Source organism: Bombina bombina, chromosome 2, assembly GCF_027579735.1.
Source record: "Bombina bombina isolate aBomBom1 chromosome 2, aBomBom1.pri, whole genome shotgun sequence".
NCBI lineage: Eukaryota > Metazoa > Chordata > Amphibia > Anura > Bombinatoridae > Bombina > Bombina bombina.
Genome location: NC_069500.1, coordinates 366,547,613 through 366,566,154, shown reverse-complemented (window position 1 = coordinate 366,566,154; position 18,542 = coordinate 366,547,613). Strand labels below are relative to the sequence as shown.

Below are 18,542 nucleotides of genomic sequence, written 5' to 3'. Positions count from 1 at the left end.
TCTTTAATACAATACCAGCAAGGATTCTAACATACTCACCATGTAGTAATTTTCCAGGCGCATTGGTGTTTTCTGCGTGTTTGTTGCTGCAACTCCCTTCTCCTTCACAGTGATACGGACAGGATTCCGCAGGCCAGCTCTCACCAAATTTTCTAGCTCCTGAGTCTGTGTTGCAGAAAATAGACCAGTCCTCCGCTGTTTGGGTAGGTAACCCAAGATAGTGTTTAGACTTCAAGAAAGAAAAAATACTAATTCAAAATTATGCTAACCTCATACATTTATTTCTTTCATGATGGTGCAAGTCCACAAGCTATTACGTGGGAAATTCCCCTCCTGACCACTAGGAGGCGGTAAAAGAAACCCCAACACACTTCCCATGATCCTCAGTCATACATATAAGCCAAGTAGAAGAGGAAAAACAGGAAAGATAAAGTGAGGGGGAAAAAAAGTGCAAAACAAGTACTTCTGATACCTGACAGGGTTTGTGGACTCTCACCATTATGAAAGAAATTAATTTATCAGGTAAGCATACATTTTGTTTTCTTTCATTAGATGGCGACTCCATGAGCCACCATGTGTGGGAATCAATACCTAAGCAAGATAACCATAAAATAGGGAGGGGGGGGGAAAGCGAAGGCAAATATTTTACTGATCAGGCATTACAGCCCACTGAACTTTGATGTGTATGCCTCTTCAGCTTTAGAAAAAGCATACACATCAAAGTGATATAAAAAAAAACTGTACCAAAGTGTGTAAAGAAGATCAAGTAGCTGCCTTACAAATCTGCTAAATAGAAGCCTCAATACAGAAGGCTCAAGAAGTGGCAACTGATCAGTGGAAGGTTTTCCCGCAACCAAATAAGCTTTACGAATTAAGGCTTTAAGCCAAGTAGCTGAAGTAACAGCCATAGCTTTCTGACCTTTGCAGGGCCCAGGAAAATGGACAAAAAGAGAATAAGAAAGTCTAAAATCTATTGTGCCTTCAACATAATATTTGAGAGAACATTCAAATTGTGAAGTTCAGAGTTCTTAGGAGCTAAACAAAAAGAAGAAACAACAATCTCCTTATAAATAGTATCTCTGGAGACTACCTTAGCACGAAAGTAATAGCTAGTTTGAACGGCAGCCTTATCCTGATGAAAAAGCTTTCTAGCTGAATAAATAGCTAGAAGAGAAAAAAAAAAAGAACATTCCAGGATAAAAAGCTGAAGGTCCAAACTATCCATCAGTTCAAAAAAAGAGGAATTTTAAGAACCCTCAAAAACAAATTAAGACTCCAAGGAGGAGTAACTGGATGAATAACTGGCTTAATTCTGATGAAAACTTGAACTAAGGTCTACAAAATCTGAATTTTTTTTAATGAAACTAAACAAAGCTGAAATTTGACCCTTCCGAAAACTGTCTGACAAACCCTTATCCAATCGCCATGCTGTCAAATGCAGACCTTTTAATCCTGATAAAAGAAAGGATCTTGAGAGACAAGATTCCTTCTTAGAGGAAGCCTCCAAGGAGGGCACGAGGACATCTGAACCAGATCCACTAACTAAATCCCATGAGGCCATGCCAGAGCAATTAGAATTGCAGAGGCTTGTTGCTGCTTGATTCTGGTCATTACTCTGGATATTAACACAAATGGAGGGAGGGAAAATGTGAATCAGATTAAATGGCCAGGAGTACCACAAGGGCATCTATCAGACTCGCCTGAGGGTCCCGAGACCTGGCACAATACTGATGCAGTTTGTAATTCAGACGAGAGGCCATGAGATCAATCTCTGGTAGACCACAATCTGTCCGAAAACTTCCTAAATTCAGCAACCATTCCCTTGGGTAAAGAGACTGGCTACTGAGAAAGTCTGCCTCAAAAATGTTCACACCCGGAATGTGAATGACAAAAATCATGCAATAAAGATGTTCTGGCCAGTTGAGGATGCGAGATATTACCCTCATCGCTAATGAAACTGCAAGTTCCTCCCTAATAATTGACATAAGCCACTACTGTGACACAGTCTGACTGGAATCGCAGAAAAGATTCCTTTCTGAGGTCGGGCCAACTCTGAAGAGCTTGGAAGAATGCACAAAGTTTCAAAATATTTATAGGCAATCTCGCCTCCTGAGAAAATCAAACTCCCTGTGATCTCAGAGACCCCAAGACTGCACCTGTGGAAATTACTACCGGCCTAATAAAAGAGGACCCCTGAACAAAGGAATGGTAAAATCTGCCACCAAGTTAGAGATAGTCTTGTCCTATGATCTAACAGAATCCTCTGAGACAAATCGACATGCTCCCCATGCCATTGATACAACATCTGCAATTGGAGAGCCAGAAGATGAAACCTTGCAAATAGAACTGCATCAGAGGTTGTCACCATGAGACCCATAACTTACGTACACTGAGCAATGGAAGGTAGAGGATTCAGCTGCAGATGGACATAAGCCTGTTGCAGCTTCAGTCTGCACCAATCTGTTATGGTGAAATTGAGACCACCAGATAAGGAGGAGCCTAAACAAGAAGGTCGTCTAAGAAAGGCACTACAGAGATTCCCAGAGTTCGAACTACAGGCAACAGAGCTACCAACATCTTTGTAAACACTCTGAAGTGCTGTAGCCAGACCAAAAAGGAAGGCTATAAACTGATAATGCTTACCTAGAAAAGCAAATCTCAGGAACTTTACATGATCCCTGTGAATAAGCATATGTAAATAAGCATTTTTTAAATCTATAGTAAACATAAACTATCTCTCCTTCACTAAGTGCAATCAGTCTTCATTTTAAAAGCAAGAACTTTCAGGAACTTTTTCTATATTTTGAGATCCAAAACAGGTTGAAAAGTACCCTCTTTCTTTAGTACTATAAAGAGATTTGAATAAAACCCCAGATTTAATTCTAAAGTTTGAACTGGAGCAATCACTCCTATTAATTCCAGATATCTTACACAAGCCAAAAAGGCTTTGGCCTTAAAATAATCTTGAGGCACTAAAGACAAAGAATCTTCCCCAATGAGGCCCTGAAGGAAAGCTTATTAAATCCTCTAGGCAAGGATTTGCAATACCCAGGAATCCTGAACAGATCTCACCCAAGACTCCAAAAGAGAGACTCAACCTGCCCCACCAGAGACTGATCTGCCATGGGGCCTCAGCTTAATGTGGTTGATTGTTTTTAAACCAAGAAGGGCTAGCCTTCCAAGAAGGTTTGGAGTACCCAGAAGTCTGGGCAGAGGTAGAAGCTTTCTGAGCCTTAGATTGTCGAAATGAACAAAATACCCTGCAGATCTAGGCTAACCCTTAGGTTTTTATCTTCAGACAGAAAAGCTCCCTTAGCATCCAGTCCAGACTTAAACAGAGATTTATCCTGAAAGGGAAAAGAAAGTAAACTGCATTTAGAAACCATATTAGCAGATCAAGACTTAAAGGGACCTTAAACACAATTTTTTTTCTTTTGTGATTCAGATAGAGCATGCAATTTTAAGCAACTTTCTAATTTACTCCTATTATCAAAATTGTATTCGTTCTCTTGCTATCTTTATTTAAAAAGCAGGAATGTGATGCATAGGAGCCGGACCATTTTTGGTTGAGAACTTGGGTTATGCTTGCTTATTGGTGGGTAAATATAAGCCTCCAATAAGCATGCGATCTCCATGGTGCTGAACCTAAAATGGGCTGGCTGCTAAGATTTACATTCCTGCTTTTAAAATAAAGATAACAAGAGAACAAAGAAAAATTGATAATAGGAGTAAATTAGAAAGTTGATTAAAATTTCATGCATCTGAATCATGAAAGAAAAAAAATTGGGTTCAGTGTCCCTTTAAGCCAAAAAGCTTGTCTAGCTAAAATAACTAATGCAGCATTCTTAGCATTAAGGTGAATCATGCCCCCGATACGTCACAAATAAAGGAATTTGCTGTTTTCAGGAAAGTAATGAGGTCCTGAATCTCATCCAAATTGGGAACACGTTCTGAAAGGTTCTCACACCAAACATAATTATCAACAAAGCAACACTAACAGCAGGTTAAAACATAAACCCTGCAAGCTAAAAAGATTGCATATGAAAACCTTGAAGTTTCTTATCTAAAGGATCCTTAAAAGAGTAACTATCCTCCAAAGGAAAAGTTGTACGCCTGGCAAGAATGAAATAGCTACATCCACCTTAGGAATAGTTTCTCAAATCTTTGTATCAACAGAAGAAAGATGAAACAGATTTAAACTTAGTAGATGGACCAAAACGAATACCTTGCTTTTGCAATTCTATAGAAATTAATTCAGAAAGTGAATCAGGCATGGGAAAAGAGGGAATTTGCTTAGGTTCTGCCTTAAAGGGACAGTCTACACCAAAATTTGTCTTATTTAAAAAGATAGATAATCCCTTTATTACCCATTCCCCGTTTTTGCATAACCAACACAGTTATATTAATATACTTTTTACCTCTGTGATTACCTTGTATCTAAGCCTTTGCAGACAGCCTCCTTATCTAAGTGACTTTGACAGATATGCAGTGTAGTCAATCAGTGAAGACTCCTAAATAACTTCACGGGAGTGAGCACGTTATCTATGTGACACATGTGAACTAGCACAGTCTAACTAAAAAACTTTAAAAATGCTCTGAGCTAGGAGGCGGTTTTCAACTGTTTAGAAATCAGTTTGAGCCTAGCTAGGTTTAGCTTTTCAAAAATACCACCAAGGGAACAAAGCAAATTTGATGATAAAAGTAAATTGGAAAGTTGTTTAAAATTGCATGCCCTATCTGAATCATGATTACTTGACTGTAGCAGGACAATCCTCTACCTCCAAAGCAATTAAAACTTTCTGCAATAAAGCATGAATATGCTCAAGCCTGAAATTAAATGACACATCCCCTGCCACAGCAGGAGGATCCTGAGACTCAGGGAGGCTATCCTCAGAATAAAAAACACCCCCATCATTAATGGGTAACTTAGAGAGGTCGCTCCTAAGCGGTGTCCCTGATGAGCGAAAGGCCAAAGAAGGACAATCTTCAAATCCTTGCAAACTTCTGAGCATAACAACTGGAAACAAAATAGTTAACACCTCAGGATGTACATGCTTCTTAAGTTTTAGAGAAAATTTAGATGAACCCTCCTGGGAGCAACATTTATAAGGCACACTCTGAAGCCCAGCAAAACCCTGTTTAAGATTAGAAATAGACTCAACATATAAAGTACATAGCAGAGCAGGAGGACACACCAGAGAGTCCTTACAAAGCAAACACTAACTAGAAGGGGTTAGAAAATCAGAGACTGTCCCTTCTATAAAAGGTCAGCTGACAGACCAGAGGCCTGAGCTGTACTACTTTGCTCCACAGTAACAGGAAGGAAGAAGCTTAAAGGGACAGTCTACTTAAGAATTTTTGTTGTTTAAAAAAGATAGATACCCATTCCCGAGTTTTGCATAACCAGCACTGTTATATTAATATACTTTTTACCTCTGTGATTAACTTGTATCTAAGCCTCTGCAGACTGCCCCCTTATTTCAGCTCTTTTGACAGATAGAAGAGCTGGACTGTCACATTCAGCAATAATGTCAGAAAAAACAGAATTTATGCTTACCTGATAAATTACTTTCTCCAACGGTGTGTCCGGTCCACGGCGTCATCCTTACTTGTGGGATATTCTCTTCCCCAACAGGAAATGGCAAAGAGTCCCAGCAAAGCTGGTCACATGATCCCTCCTAGGCTCCGCCCACCCCAGTCATTCGACCGACGGACAGGAGGAAATATATATAGGAGAAACCATATGGTACCGTGGTGACTGTAGTTAGAGAAAATAATTCATTAGACCTGATTAAAAAACCAGGGCGGGCCGTGGACCGGACACACCGTTGGAGAAAGTAATTTATCAGGTAAGCATAAATTCTGTTTTCTCCAACATTGGTGTGTCCGGTCCACGGCGTCATCCTTACTTGTGGGAACCAATACCAAAGCTTTAGGACACGGATGAAGGGAGGGAGCAAATCAGGTCACCTAAACGGAAGGCACCACAGCTTGCAAAACCTTTCTCCCAAAAATAGCCTCCGAAGAAGCAAAAGTATCAAATTTGTAAAATTTGGCAAAAGTGTGCAGTGAAGACTAAGTCACTGCCTTACATATCTGGTCAACAGAAGCCTCGTTCTTGAAGGCCCATGTGGAAGCCACAGCCCTAGTGGAGTGAGCTGTGATTCTTTCAGGAGGCTGCCGTCCGGCAGTCTCATAAGCCAAACGGATAATGCTTTTAAGCCAAAAGGAAAGAGAGGTAGAAGTCGCTTTTTGACCTCTCCTTTTACCAGAATAAACAACAAACAAGGAAGATGTTTGTCTGAAATCTTTAGTAGCCTCTAAATAGAACTTTAGAGCACGGACAACGTCCAAATTGTGTAACAAACGTTCCTTCTTTGAAACTGGATTCGGACACAAAGAAGGTACAACTATCTCCTGGTTAATATTTTTGTTAGAAACAACTTTAGGAAGAAAACCAGGCTTAGTACGCAAAACCACCTTATCTGCATGGAACACCAGATAAGGAGGAGAACACTGCAGAGCAGATAACTCTGAAACTCTTCTAGCAGAAGAAATTGCAACCAAAAACAAAACTTTCCAAGATAGTAACTTAATATCTACGGAATGTAAGGGTTCAAACGGAACCCCTTGAAGAACTGAAAGAACTAGATTTAGACTCCAGGGAGGAGTCAAAGGTCTGTAAACAGGCTTGATCCTAACCAGAGCCTGAACAAATGCTTGAACATCTGGCACAGCTGCCAGTCTTTTGTGTAGTAAGACAGATAAAGCAGAGATCTGTCCCTTTAGAGAACTTGCAGATAAACCTTTCTCCAAACCTTCTTGAAGAAAGGAGAGAATCTTAGGAATTTTTATCTTATTCCATGGGAATCCTTTGGATTCACACCAACAGATATATTTTTTCCATATTTTATGGTAAATTTTTCTAGTTACAGGTTTTCTGGCCTGAACCAGAGTACCAAAAAAACTCTTAACCATCTCCGTGGAGATGTTGCCTGTGCAACGGCAAAGAGAATGACTGGGGTGGGCGGAGCCTAGGAGGGATCATGTGACCAGCTTTGCTGGGACTCTTTGCCATTTCCTGTTGGGGAAGAGAATATCCCACAAGTAAGGATGACGCCGTGGACCGGACACACCAATGTTGGAGAAATAAGTTGGGAGTGAAGATAATTCCAGCATCTTTATGTACCCAGGCTGTGCAAGCTGATCTACAGTCATAACAGTTTAGATCATATTTTAGACAGATAAAGAGAATGCTGGTTTCAGAAGGAGACATGACAAATACACTAAAAGCAAGAAATCTTAGACATAAAATGACTTTATCCACCCTACAAGCACTCAGAAGTTGCTCTTCCATCCTTACGTGCTCCCACAATTGTTTTATGCGTCCGGACAAGTACATTTGGCTATCACTATGGTACTTTAGAATATTTTCATACCACTGTACACACACAGCATATTTCAAAAGCAAGTCAACAGTTTCTAAAGAGATGGAGAGCTACAAAATATTAGACAGGATATGGTACCTTGCTTCAAATCCCATATCCAGAAGTCTATCTGCTTCATCCAGAATGAGAACATCAAGGGTTTTTACGGAGTTGACTAAATCCAACCCATCCGCCTGTCTTCGGAACATGTCCTCCAATCGCCCAGGGGAGGCGACAATGATATGTCCACTAATGAAACAAGCAGAAATGTATTACAACTAGATCTTAATAAATTGTATACAAGATATTACTCACCATAGTCAATGTTAACACCAATGTTTGGTAAACACACATTTTAAAAAGACGTTTAGGTTTTTGTGCATGCTATTCTTCTTCTGCTGCTGTATATAATAAATCTATGTATAAAATGCTGATATATTATTAGGGTTTAGCTTAGTTTTAACAAATATGGACAGGTCAGCCATTTAAATCTGCTACTTTGATATCACAGGTGATTAAAAAAAAATCATTGCCTGAGACTAAACAACAATAAAAAATATAAATTAAAAAAAATGGAGCTACATTGTGCATTGTTTTAGCCACAGCTTGCTGTCAAACCTTATACCCTATTAGATGCTAGACCTTTATTTTTGTAGGTTAAAAAGGACAGTCTACTTAAAAAATTGTATTGTTTAAAAAGATAGATAATCCCTTTTATTACCCATTCTCCAGTTATGGATAACCAACACTGTTATATAAATACACTTTTTACCTCAGTGATTAACTAGTATCTAAGCCTCTGTAGACTTTCCCTTCATAACAGTTTTTTTGTCAGACTTGCATTTTAGCCAATCAGTGCTGACTCATAAATAACTACACAGGAGTGCGCACAATGTTATCTATATGGCACACATAAACAAGCACTGTCTAGCTGTGAAAAGCTAATAAAATGTACTGAGGTAAGAGGCGGTCGTTAAGAAATTAGCATATGAGCCTACCTAGGTATAACTTTCAACAAAATTACCTAAAGAACAAAGCAAATTAGATGATACAAGTAAATTGTTTAAATTTGCATGCCCTATATGAATCATAAAAGTTTAAAAGGGACACTGAACCCAAATTTTTTCTTTTGTGATTCAGATAGAGCATGCAATTTTAAGCAACTTTCTAATTGACTCCTATTATCAAATTGTCTTCATTCTCTTGGTATCTTTATTTGAAATGTAAGAATGTAAGTTTAGATGCCGGCCCATTTTTGGTGAACAAACTGGGTTGTTCTTGCTGATTGGTGGATAAATTCACCCACCAATAAACAAGTGCTTTCCATGGTCCTGAACCAAAAACATAGCTTAGATGCCTTCTTTTTCAAATAAAGAAAGCAAGAGAGCAAAAAAAATAGGTGTAAATTAGAAAGTTGATTAAAATTGCATGCTCTATCTGAATCACAAAAGAAAAAATTTGGGTTCAGTGTCCCTTTAATTTTGACTTGACTATTTCTTTTAGAGATAGGACTGACTATGTTTAAGTTTTAGCAGCTACAATATCAATTTATATGTTTATTTCATAAATGTACAAAAGTATTTTTTAAGTCAGTCCCATGCCAACTGGAGGACTAGAATTGTTACTTCTAAAGTTTTTTTTCTATCCAATTTAAAGGGACAGTCTAGTTAAAGGACCAGTCAACAATACAGGGAATCATTACAAATCAATTCTGCCTAAAAAAATAATTATGTTGAGCTGTACCTTTTTAATTAACTGCAAGCAGGCTCCATAAACGATTGTCAAAGTTTTTGCTGCTTTCCCTGTCCTCCATGGTCACATGGATGTGGTTAACAAATGGAAAATGCATATACGTATATGCATTTTCCTTTCAATGAGCATGCGAAACCGGAAGTGCCGAAACCGGAAGTGTTGTGACGTCACACATCACCAGCACATCACGACCATGCTTCTTTGGTGAAACAGTGCACATAAAAGCTTGTGCACTGTCCACACTGTAATTTGGTGCTGCTCTAGATCTATTACACTTAGATGTGGAATAGAAATAAATAATTTAATCAAGGCAATTAATAAAATAAAACTAAAATGACAGCAATTAATAATAATGCAAAGTAACTGCACATCCTTTGTTGAAGAGCAGTAAGGCACTGGGAGAGAGCTGCTGTTTGGTGGCTGATGAAGATTGGATTTTAGTAGTAGGGCATTACTGCTCTTCAACAAAGGTCACTTTCAAGTATTGTCAATTTTGCCTTATTCTCTTTGGTTCCTTTGTTGAAGAGCAGTAATACATTACTGGGAGATAGCTGAAAGCCAGTTGTGCATTACAGCTCTTCAAAAAAGGACAATTAGAGAATGAGGTAAATTAGATAAAACTTGTAAGCATCCTTTGTTGAAGAGCAGTAAGACACTGGGAGAGAGCTGCTGTTTGGTGGCTGATAAAGATTGGATTTTAGTAGTAGGGCATTACTGCTCTTCAACAAAGGACACTTTCAAGTATTGTCACTTTTGCCTTATTCTCTTTGGTTCCTTTGTTGAAGAGCAGTAAGGCACTGGGAGAGAGCTGCTGTTTGGTGGCTGATAAAGATTGGATTTTAGTAGTAGGGCATTACTGCTCTTCAACAAAGGACACTTTCAAGTATTGTCAATTTTGCCTTATTCTCTTTGGTTCCTTTGTTGAAGAGCAGTAGGCACTGGGAGAGAGCTGCTGTTTGGTGGCTGATAAAGATTGGATTTTAGTAGTAGGGCATTACTGCTCTTCAACAAAGGACACTTTCAAAGGACACTCCTGCTCTAAAAGCTCTTTAGCAGAGCTGCTCCCTTTCATGCTGTGCCTGCTTGTAAATTATAAAGACAATAGTGCACACCCGAGGGGGGGGGGGGTGGTCACCTGCACGTGTGAGGGGGCACGTGCAGGGGGGTCACGTGCACGCTCACATGCACACACAATGGGTAAACAAAATGCAAATAGGCTACTCTTGGATTGGAAGACAAAACTTGTCACTCACAGTGAGCCCATCCTCCTCTAGGCGTGGGAGGTGGTCAAGCCTCAGAACAATTGGTAAAACAGACTGGAGAAAAGTGAGTTTTATAATAATTTTACTATCTAAGTTTTTATTTTGAATGCTCATATACATTATAAACTTAATCATCTATGTGGCTGTATATTTATTTTGGTTTTGTGCTGTGTTGACTGTTCCTTTAAACTTAAAATTAAACTTTAATTATTCAGATAGGGCATGCAATTGTAAACATTTTTTTCCCCAATTTACTTTTATCATCAATTTGCATTGTTCTCTTGGTATTCTTTGTTGAAAGCTAAACCTAGGTAGGCTCATATGCTAATTTCGAAGCTCTTGAAGGCCGCCTCTAATCTCACAGCATTTTGACATTTTCCACAGCTAGACAGTGCTAGTTCACGTGTGCCATATACATAACATTGTGCGCACTTCCGTTGAGTTATTTATGATTTAGCACTGATTTTAGTGCTGCGGAATCTGTTGGAGCTCTACAAATAACTGATAATAATAATAATAATAATAATAATAATAATTGGCTAAAATGCAAGTCTGACAAAAGAGCTGAAATAAGGGAGCAGTCTGCAGAGGCTTAGATACAAGGTAATCACAGAGGTAAAAACTGTATTAATATAACTGTGTTGATTGTGCAAAACTGAGGAATGGGTAATAAAAAGCTATTATCTATCTTTTAAAACAATAACAATTCTAGTCTACACTGTACATTTAATTTTCTTGCATATCTAAAAAAACATCCATTCCCTATTAAAGGATCATACAAGTCAAACTTAAAATGTAGAGCTGTGCATTTCAAATTTGATTGGATCCATTCTTGTAATATACAATCATGTTCACTCAGCGCATGTGCATGTCTTGAAATGCTGGAGCACACTACACAGTAACTGCATATGCTAGGAAAGCCATGTGCATTCACGGGAACAGGAATATTTGCAACATGAGAATATATGTTTATATTACTAAATGCTTTTACTCAAATATGAAAATTAACCATTCAATTAATATTTGATACATATTTTTTATTCTCATGTATTTTTCCTATTTTAAACAGAAACGCATGGTTTCTCAAATGTACGTATCACTTACCCTTGTTCTTTAAGTTTATTGACATCTTCAATTGGATTACTGCCCCCAATAAGAAGAATTTGACTGGATAAAAATAAAAAAAAATAAAAAAAAAAAAATGATATTTTAAATCAGAAATGTATATTATAAAATGGAACTGTTTTGTTTCGAAAAAAGATGTGGGGATATTTTAGGTAATATTTTCCAATTGACAATTACGATATTGATATTTGAACATTAGCCCCAGGCTAACAATTATCATAACAATAGATACAGAGAATATGCTTTCCCAGGAAAAGGCTAGTGCCAGTGTACTACACACAAAAAAAACTAACTTTTTTTTTTTTTTTTTTAATTATTAGGGGATATAATTGCAGTCATCGCTAACCGACACCAATGTCCTGAAAGTTTACAATTGTATTTCCTATTCGTTAGTCATTAAATGCACCTGTACATCATTTATGAAATTATTTTAAATTTTATTTTGCAAAATAATTTTTTTCTATGTTCCCAGATAATTTGAGTAAAATATACATACAAAGTACATACAAGCTCACCTAAATTGTGGAAAATGTTTAGTGAAGCACGAGAGCACTTCATAAATCTGCACAGCAAGTTCACGAGTTGGGGTAATGATGATAGCTCCAACCTGTAAAGAGTGGTGAAACATTCAGAAAGGCATAGAACGTTCCAACCTGTAAAGAGTGGTGAAACATTCAGAAAGGCATAGAACGTTCCAACCTGTAAAGATTGTAAAGGCATAGAACGTTTTTTCGCTTAACACTTTTACAACTGAATTGATTGTTCACAAAAGATCTCGGTTTTATTTAACTAAAAAAGTTATATGAAGAGAGCTACTAACCAGAGACAACATTTGGATGCTGAAACCAGTAAATATAGTAGATTTGCATAATCAACAAATGAATGATAATAAGACAATGCAATAGCACTTAGTCTGAACTTCACGAGTAGTAGATTTTTTTTCTGTCAAATGTCCAAGTTATGTCTATTTCCACTCCCCCTGTATCATGTGACAGCCATCAGCCAATTACAAATGCATATATTGTGGTTATAAATATTTTCCTTAAAAGGGAAATAAAAATAAAAGTTACATTTCCATGGTTCAGACAGAGCATGCAATTTTAAGAGACTTTTCCATGTACTTCTAGTAACAAATTGACTTTGTTTTCTTGGTAACCATTGTTGAGAAGCGATGCACTTTTGGGAGTTAGGTGTTTATTGGTAGCTGCACATACGTCTCTTATCATAGGATTACCAGATGAGTTCACTTAGGTCCCAAATAGTGCATTTCTGCTCTGAAGTTGGCTTTAATGTGTTTAACACCATCTGCAGGGGATAAAGTGACATGGAATCCAAACATTTTCTTTCATGATTTAGATAGAGCATTCACTTTTAAACAACATTCCAATTTACTTTCATTATCTAATTTGTGTAGTTCTCTTGGTATCAGTTGTTAAAAGGCATAAGGCTCAGGAGCTGGGAAGTAGCTGCTGATTGGTGGCTGTACATACAGTATATACCTCGTCATTGGCTTACCAATGTGTTCAGTTAGCTGCTAGTAGTGCATTTCTTCTTCAATAAAGGATACCAAGAGAACAAAGCAAAATTGATTATTGAAGTAAATTGGAAAGTTGTTTAAAAATGTATGCTCTTTCTAAATCATGAAAGAAAATGTTGGGTTTCATATCCCTTTGAACACACATTTTTTAGACATGTATATTCGGCTACTTCGGCCAGCCGCCAAGCTGCATTCCGCAATTTTCGTGGCCAGATTTAGCCTTGTGAAAGTGCAACACTCTAAGATCTGAATTTGCACTGGCTATTTTGGATCAGACCGAAATAGCTAAATGCACATGTCTAATAGTTATATTCAAGTAACAGTGTAATTATAAAAATGTTCTAACAAGTATTAGCATTTTCTTTTTGCACTTTTTCTTTTGTTGAGTATATGTTTTACAGGTTAGATCAATATTAAAAGTGCTAGTTCAGCCAAATGATCTATAGACCTTGTAAACCCTTTAGACTATTTTATGTTCACATAAAAGCTACAGAAAAAAAAAAGCACACAAGAACCTAATTAATCAAAAATCTCCAACCACTATATTAGTATTATCATGTTTATTTTCTAGACCTGATGCACTCAGAACTTAGTAGATGGGATCTACATTTTAGTTAAGGTTTAGTTTGTTTTTTAAGGACACATGATGCCGATTTACTTTACTAGTTTTTCAGCTTACCTGGTATTTCTTTAATTTCTCTTCTCTTTTCAGCAAAATTTCCAAAAGTGGAATTACAAATGCTAGGGTTTTTCCACTCCCAGTTATCTGCATGAGATTTATAAATCATTATTTTTTAAAAAAAGTTAAGATTTTAAAAGATTTAAAGTGCACATATATTTTAATATAAACTTTCCAAAAACAACTGCATACAAATAAGCTAAAAGTAATATTATTAGTAGCTATTTTTATTGAAAGTCATTGAAAAGCTACTTTAAAGTGATGTAAACTTTCCCCTTTGTATAAACTGATTCAGAATGTTAGCGCTATTTTAGATGGAGTTTATTTAGACAGTTGTAATGAAGATACGCTTTAACTTACTTTTTAACCCCTTAAGGACCACAGCACTTTTCCATTTTCTGATCATTTGGGACCAGGGCTATTTTTACATTTCTGTGGTGTTTGTGTTTAGCTGTAATTTACCTCTTACTCGTTTACTGTTCCCACACATATTATATACCGTTTTTCTCGCCATTAAATGGACTTTTGAAAGATACCATTATTTTCATCATATCATATATAATTTACTATAAATTTTTTTATAAAAAATTATGAAAACCCCCCCCACACTTTTTCTAATTTTTACCCCCAAAATCTGTTACACATCTTACAACCACCAAAAAACAACCATACTAAATAGTTTCTAAATTTTGTCTTGAGTTTAGAAATACCCAATGTTTACATGTTTTTTGCTTTTTTGTGTGTGCAAGTTATAGGGCAATAAATACAAGTAGCACTTTGCCATTTCCAAACAATTTTTTTTTTTCAAAATTAGCAATAGTTACATTGAAACACTGATATCTGTCAGGAATCCCTGAATATTCCTTGACATGTATATATTTTTTTTAGAAGACAACTCAAAGTATTGATCTACGCCCATTTTGGTATATTTCATGACACCATTTCACCGCCAAATGCGATCAAATAAAAAAAATCGTTCACTTTTTCACAAACGTTAGGTTTCTCACTGAAATTATTTACAAACAGCTTGTGCAATTATGGCATAAATTGTTGTAAATGCTTCTCTGGGATCCCCTTTGTTCAGAAATAGCAGACATATGGCTCACAAAATAAAATAAAAAATACTTTTGAAGTTGGAGGTTGAAGCGCAGGGTTTTTGATTTTCAGTGCTACATTAAAAAGTTAAAAGGGACAGTATACACCAATTTTCAAATAACAGCATTCAAACTATGCACACATACTGATCTAAAAATCCAGTATAAAACCTTTCAAAAACTTACTTAGAAGCACTGTTGATGAGGAAGTCTGGGACACCCACTGAAAGGGGCTGGGTAAACAAAAAAAGCAGACACCCCCCCCCCTCCCCCGCATATGAAAAGCCAGATAACATAAACAGGAGCCTGTAAACGTGTGTATACATCTGGCACTGTGGGGCTTGGTTAGGAGTCTTAAAATCAGCACAATGTTCTTAAAAATAAGCAAAACTATACATTTTTATAAAAACACTACCAGATGGGCTATATAAATGGATCATCTACAAAAACATTTATGCAAATAAAAATCTAGTGTACAATGTCCCTTTGAAGCATACCTTCATTACAACTGAATAATTAAACTCTATCTAAAATATCACTAACATTCCGGATCTGATTATACAAAGGGTAAAGTTTACCGTCACTTTAATTTGCCATAACTGTAATACCTGTTGTGTGGCACTGTGTGTTCATACTCACCGCTTCTGCAGCAATATCTTTATTGTTCATAAATAAAGGAATGGTTGCAGACTAAAAGAAGAAATAAAATAGTTCAGTTTCAAATTTGTGTAAACATTAAACGTTATCACACAACCTGTGGAAATGTACAAGCTGCATTAAAGGGACATTAAACACTAAATAAATGCTAGATAGAATGATGAATTCAAAGAAAAGATTATTCTGAGAATAACATGTAGATGTATTTTATTAAGCTTCATTAGCTGTTTAAATATTGATAATATAAGTGTAATGTTTTAGTGTCTATAAAACAATGGGAGCTGCCATGTTGTAACTTAGGTTACCTTCTCTGCTGTGGTCAATTAGGCACAGTTATAAATAGGTCACTAGAGTGTGCAGCCAATGGCTGTGTGGAACATAACAGTGTTCTGCACTTCCATTTCTAACAGGAACTGAAAAGCTCAAAATTACAGAAAAGGGGACAAAATAAATATTTAAAGCATATAATTAAAGTATATTGCAGACTATTTTTATATATATGATTTATCATTGTATATTAAAATAATGTATATCTGTGAACAATGAATACCTAGATAATCAAATTATTTTCCTGCTAGTTTCAATTTAAACATGATAAATTGTTATAGTTCCCAGATGTCCAGCATGAAGCTGGGCAGTCAGATATGTTAACCAGCTGGGTGCTGGTTTTGTAGGTAGTTAAGGGACAAAAAAAAAATACTGTTTTAACCCTTTTTGTTCTATTAATAGCACAAACGATGATAAATAACTGGCTCATTTATACTTCATTAACTAAAGGGTTAAAGTAATGGTAAATCCTAGAGTTTATTAAACCAGTGCTATAAATAAAGGGGACTTTCAGTCATGAAGAATAAAAAAAACTTCATGTTCAAAAGGTACCTTTATTTGCCTGCGAGTTTATGCTGAGCTGAGAGCCTCCGGCCCCCCACGGCAAAACACTATTTTTTTCAATGATGTGATGATCTCACCACCATGCAGCATTGTTTTTTTTCTGCATTATGTATTTTTTATACTTCTTGACTGAAAGTCCCCTTTATTTATAGCACTGAAAAATCCTAGCGGTTTTATACCATCACTTTAAGTTATTCTGTGCGTTACTTGCAGCCACGGATGATTTAAAGAAAATGTTTCCTGGCTACCAAGGGGATAAAATCACTACTACCTGTATGCTTCTGCAACCCAAAGAAAATAAAATTACTGTGCAGCATATGTAAATGGAAGTCAAGAGCAGATCAAATCACAGTTCTATGTGGATTGTTCTTAACCAAGGTAGGCGCTTCAAATCACTCTCCTATGTGCGTTCCCAGTAGCAAAAAATATAAACCATAACTCCAAACCTTATGGAATGGTCACTGCCTGCTGTCCCTCCCACAGCATCCCAAGACAGGGCACATTTTCCAGTTTCCAGGAACTGCCCTGGCTTTTCCCATAACACCCTACCACTCATTTAGCAACTCTGCTCACATACCACTGGTGGGTCACTGCCCACAAGTACAGCTCACCTTGTCCCAGAAAGACTCCGAGAAATGGTTGGAGGTATGGATAAAATCATAATTTTGTGGGTTTAATTGGCAGACAAAAAAAGTGTTAACATTGTTTTTTTTGTGTGTACTACCAAAATCCAGGCGATAAAACCATTGCTTTTTTATTACTGGAAACTAAGAGGATAAAGCCACTTCTCATTTGTAAAATATATATGCCAGGACTTACAGAAAGGTCTAAGGTAGCATTTTGAGGAGGGTCCATTACATGACTCCACCTATTGCTATTCTCTGGTCACCTGCTATTGTCTAGTTTATATGTGAAAGGCAGCTGACAACCTATAATTGGTGAATTTAACCAGCTTTTCAAATCAGAAACATATATTAAATTATAGGCTTGAAGAGAAATGACCAATCTGGTGGAGACTTCTAGTGGAAGATAGGGTATATTAGACTAGAATACATATGCAATACATGCCAGTCTATCAATCTATGAGAATCTCCCCTCATTAACAGATCATGCAGCCTATATAATGCATTCTGTTCCCAGCAGTTGCTTATTCCTTCTCTTCGATAGACTACTCAACTTTGTCTACTACACATTGTTATTATAGGGTAAATGCGATCCCAACCTGTACAGGGGTCATATGGGTGAACTGCAGCTCCCTGAGGGTCTGGCGAATCTTGTCATTTAATTTGTGGGGTAAACTATCCCAGGTCCCTTCAGTAACATTCTCCATCTTCCTGCTACCAAAGCAGCACGTGCTTTTAGTACGGCTGAAATTGTTGTCCTTCCGGAAAACACAAGCACAGCGCCAAGGTTCCTGCTAGTGTTTGAGGGTTGTAAATTAGGCTGCTTTACAGAAGAGATGTGGAGAATGAGATAAGTGACCATCTGCAGTGGCTCAATGACACGAGTACACCACGTTGACTGACAGAAGGGTTGCAGTTTGTTTAAGCCTTATGGGTAGCTGATAGCTCAGATAAGCTGGTTAAACATACCTAAAATAAAAAGGACGCTTTACAGATGTACAAAGTTTGCAGATTGTTGTGGGTGTTCAGTTTCATGCGGATTTGTTTGAAAGTGACAGTTTAAAAATAAAAAAAATCGGAATTACGGCACAATTACATCTGTTGCTAATTTGTTTTTCAAACAATTAAATGGACAGTTAAACGGACAGTAAAGTCAATAGTTCAGTTATAGCTTGCAATTTTAAACAACTTTCCAAATTTCTTCTATTATAAAATTATTTTGTGCTCTTGCTTACCTAATATTGAAGAGTAAACTGATAGGAGCTTCTATGGCATTGGCAGCAGTGTTTGCAACTTTGTATATAGTTTATAACAGTGCTATAAACACTGTTGCACACACTGCAGCCAAATGGCTCAAGACATGAACACTCCTGTGTTCACGTAAGATTACTCTTTAATAAAGGACACCGTGAGAATAAAGCACGTTTGATAATGGAAGTAAATTGGAAAGTTGTTTAAAACTGCATGTCCTATCCAATCCATTGACTTTACCTTT

At 36.9% G+C, this 18,542-nt stretch overlaps 1 protein-coding gene across 1 annotated transcript in view; it reads right to left on the bottom strand.

Annotated features, from left to right (window-relative positions):
* Positions 1–17,778, bottom strand: part of DDX55 (DEAD-box helicase 55) — a 46,287-nt gene extending 28,509 nt beyond the window's left edge. The window contains exons 1-7 of the mRNA XM_053701815.1: positions 17,647–17,778; positions 15,516–15,566; positions 13,783–13,869; positions 12,082–12,173; positions 11,546–11,608; positions 7,527–7,676; positions 40–229 (exon numbers count right to left, since the gene is read on the bottom strand). Of these exons, the coding sequence (XP_053557790.1) occupies positions 40–229; positions 7,527–7,676; positions 11,546–11,608; positions 12,082–12,173; positions 13,783–13,869; positions 15,516–15,566; positions 17,647–17,754 (741 nt within the window). The 5' untranslated portion in view covers positions 17,755–17,778. The remainder of the gene's footprint in view (positions 1–39; positions 230–7,526; positions 7,677–11,545; positions 11,609–12,081; positions 12,174–13,782; positions 13,870–15,515; positions 15,567–17,646) is intronic.
* Positions 17,779–18,542: the final 764 nt, after the last annotated feature.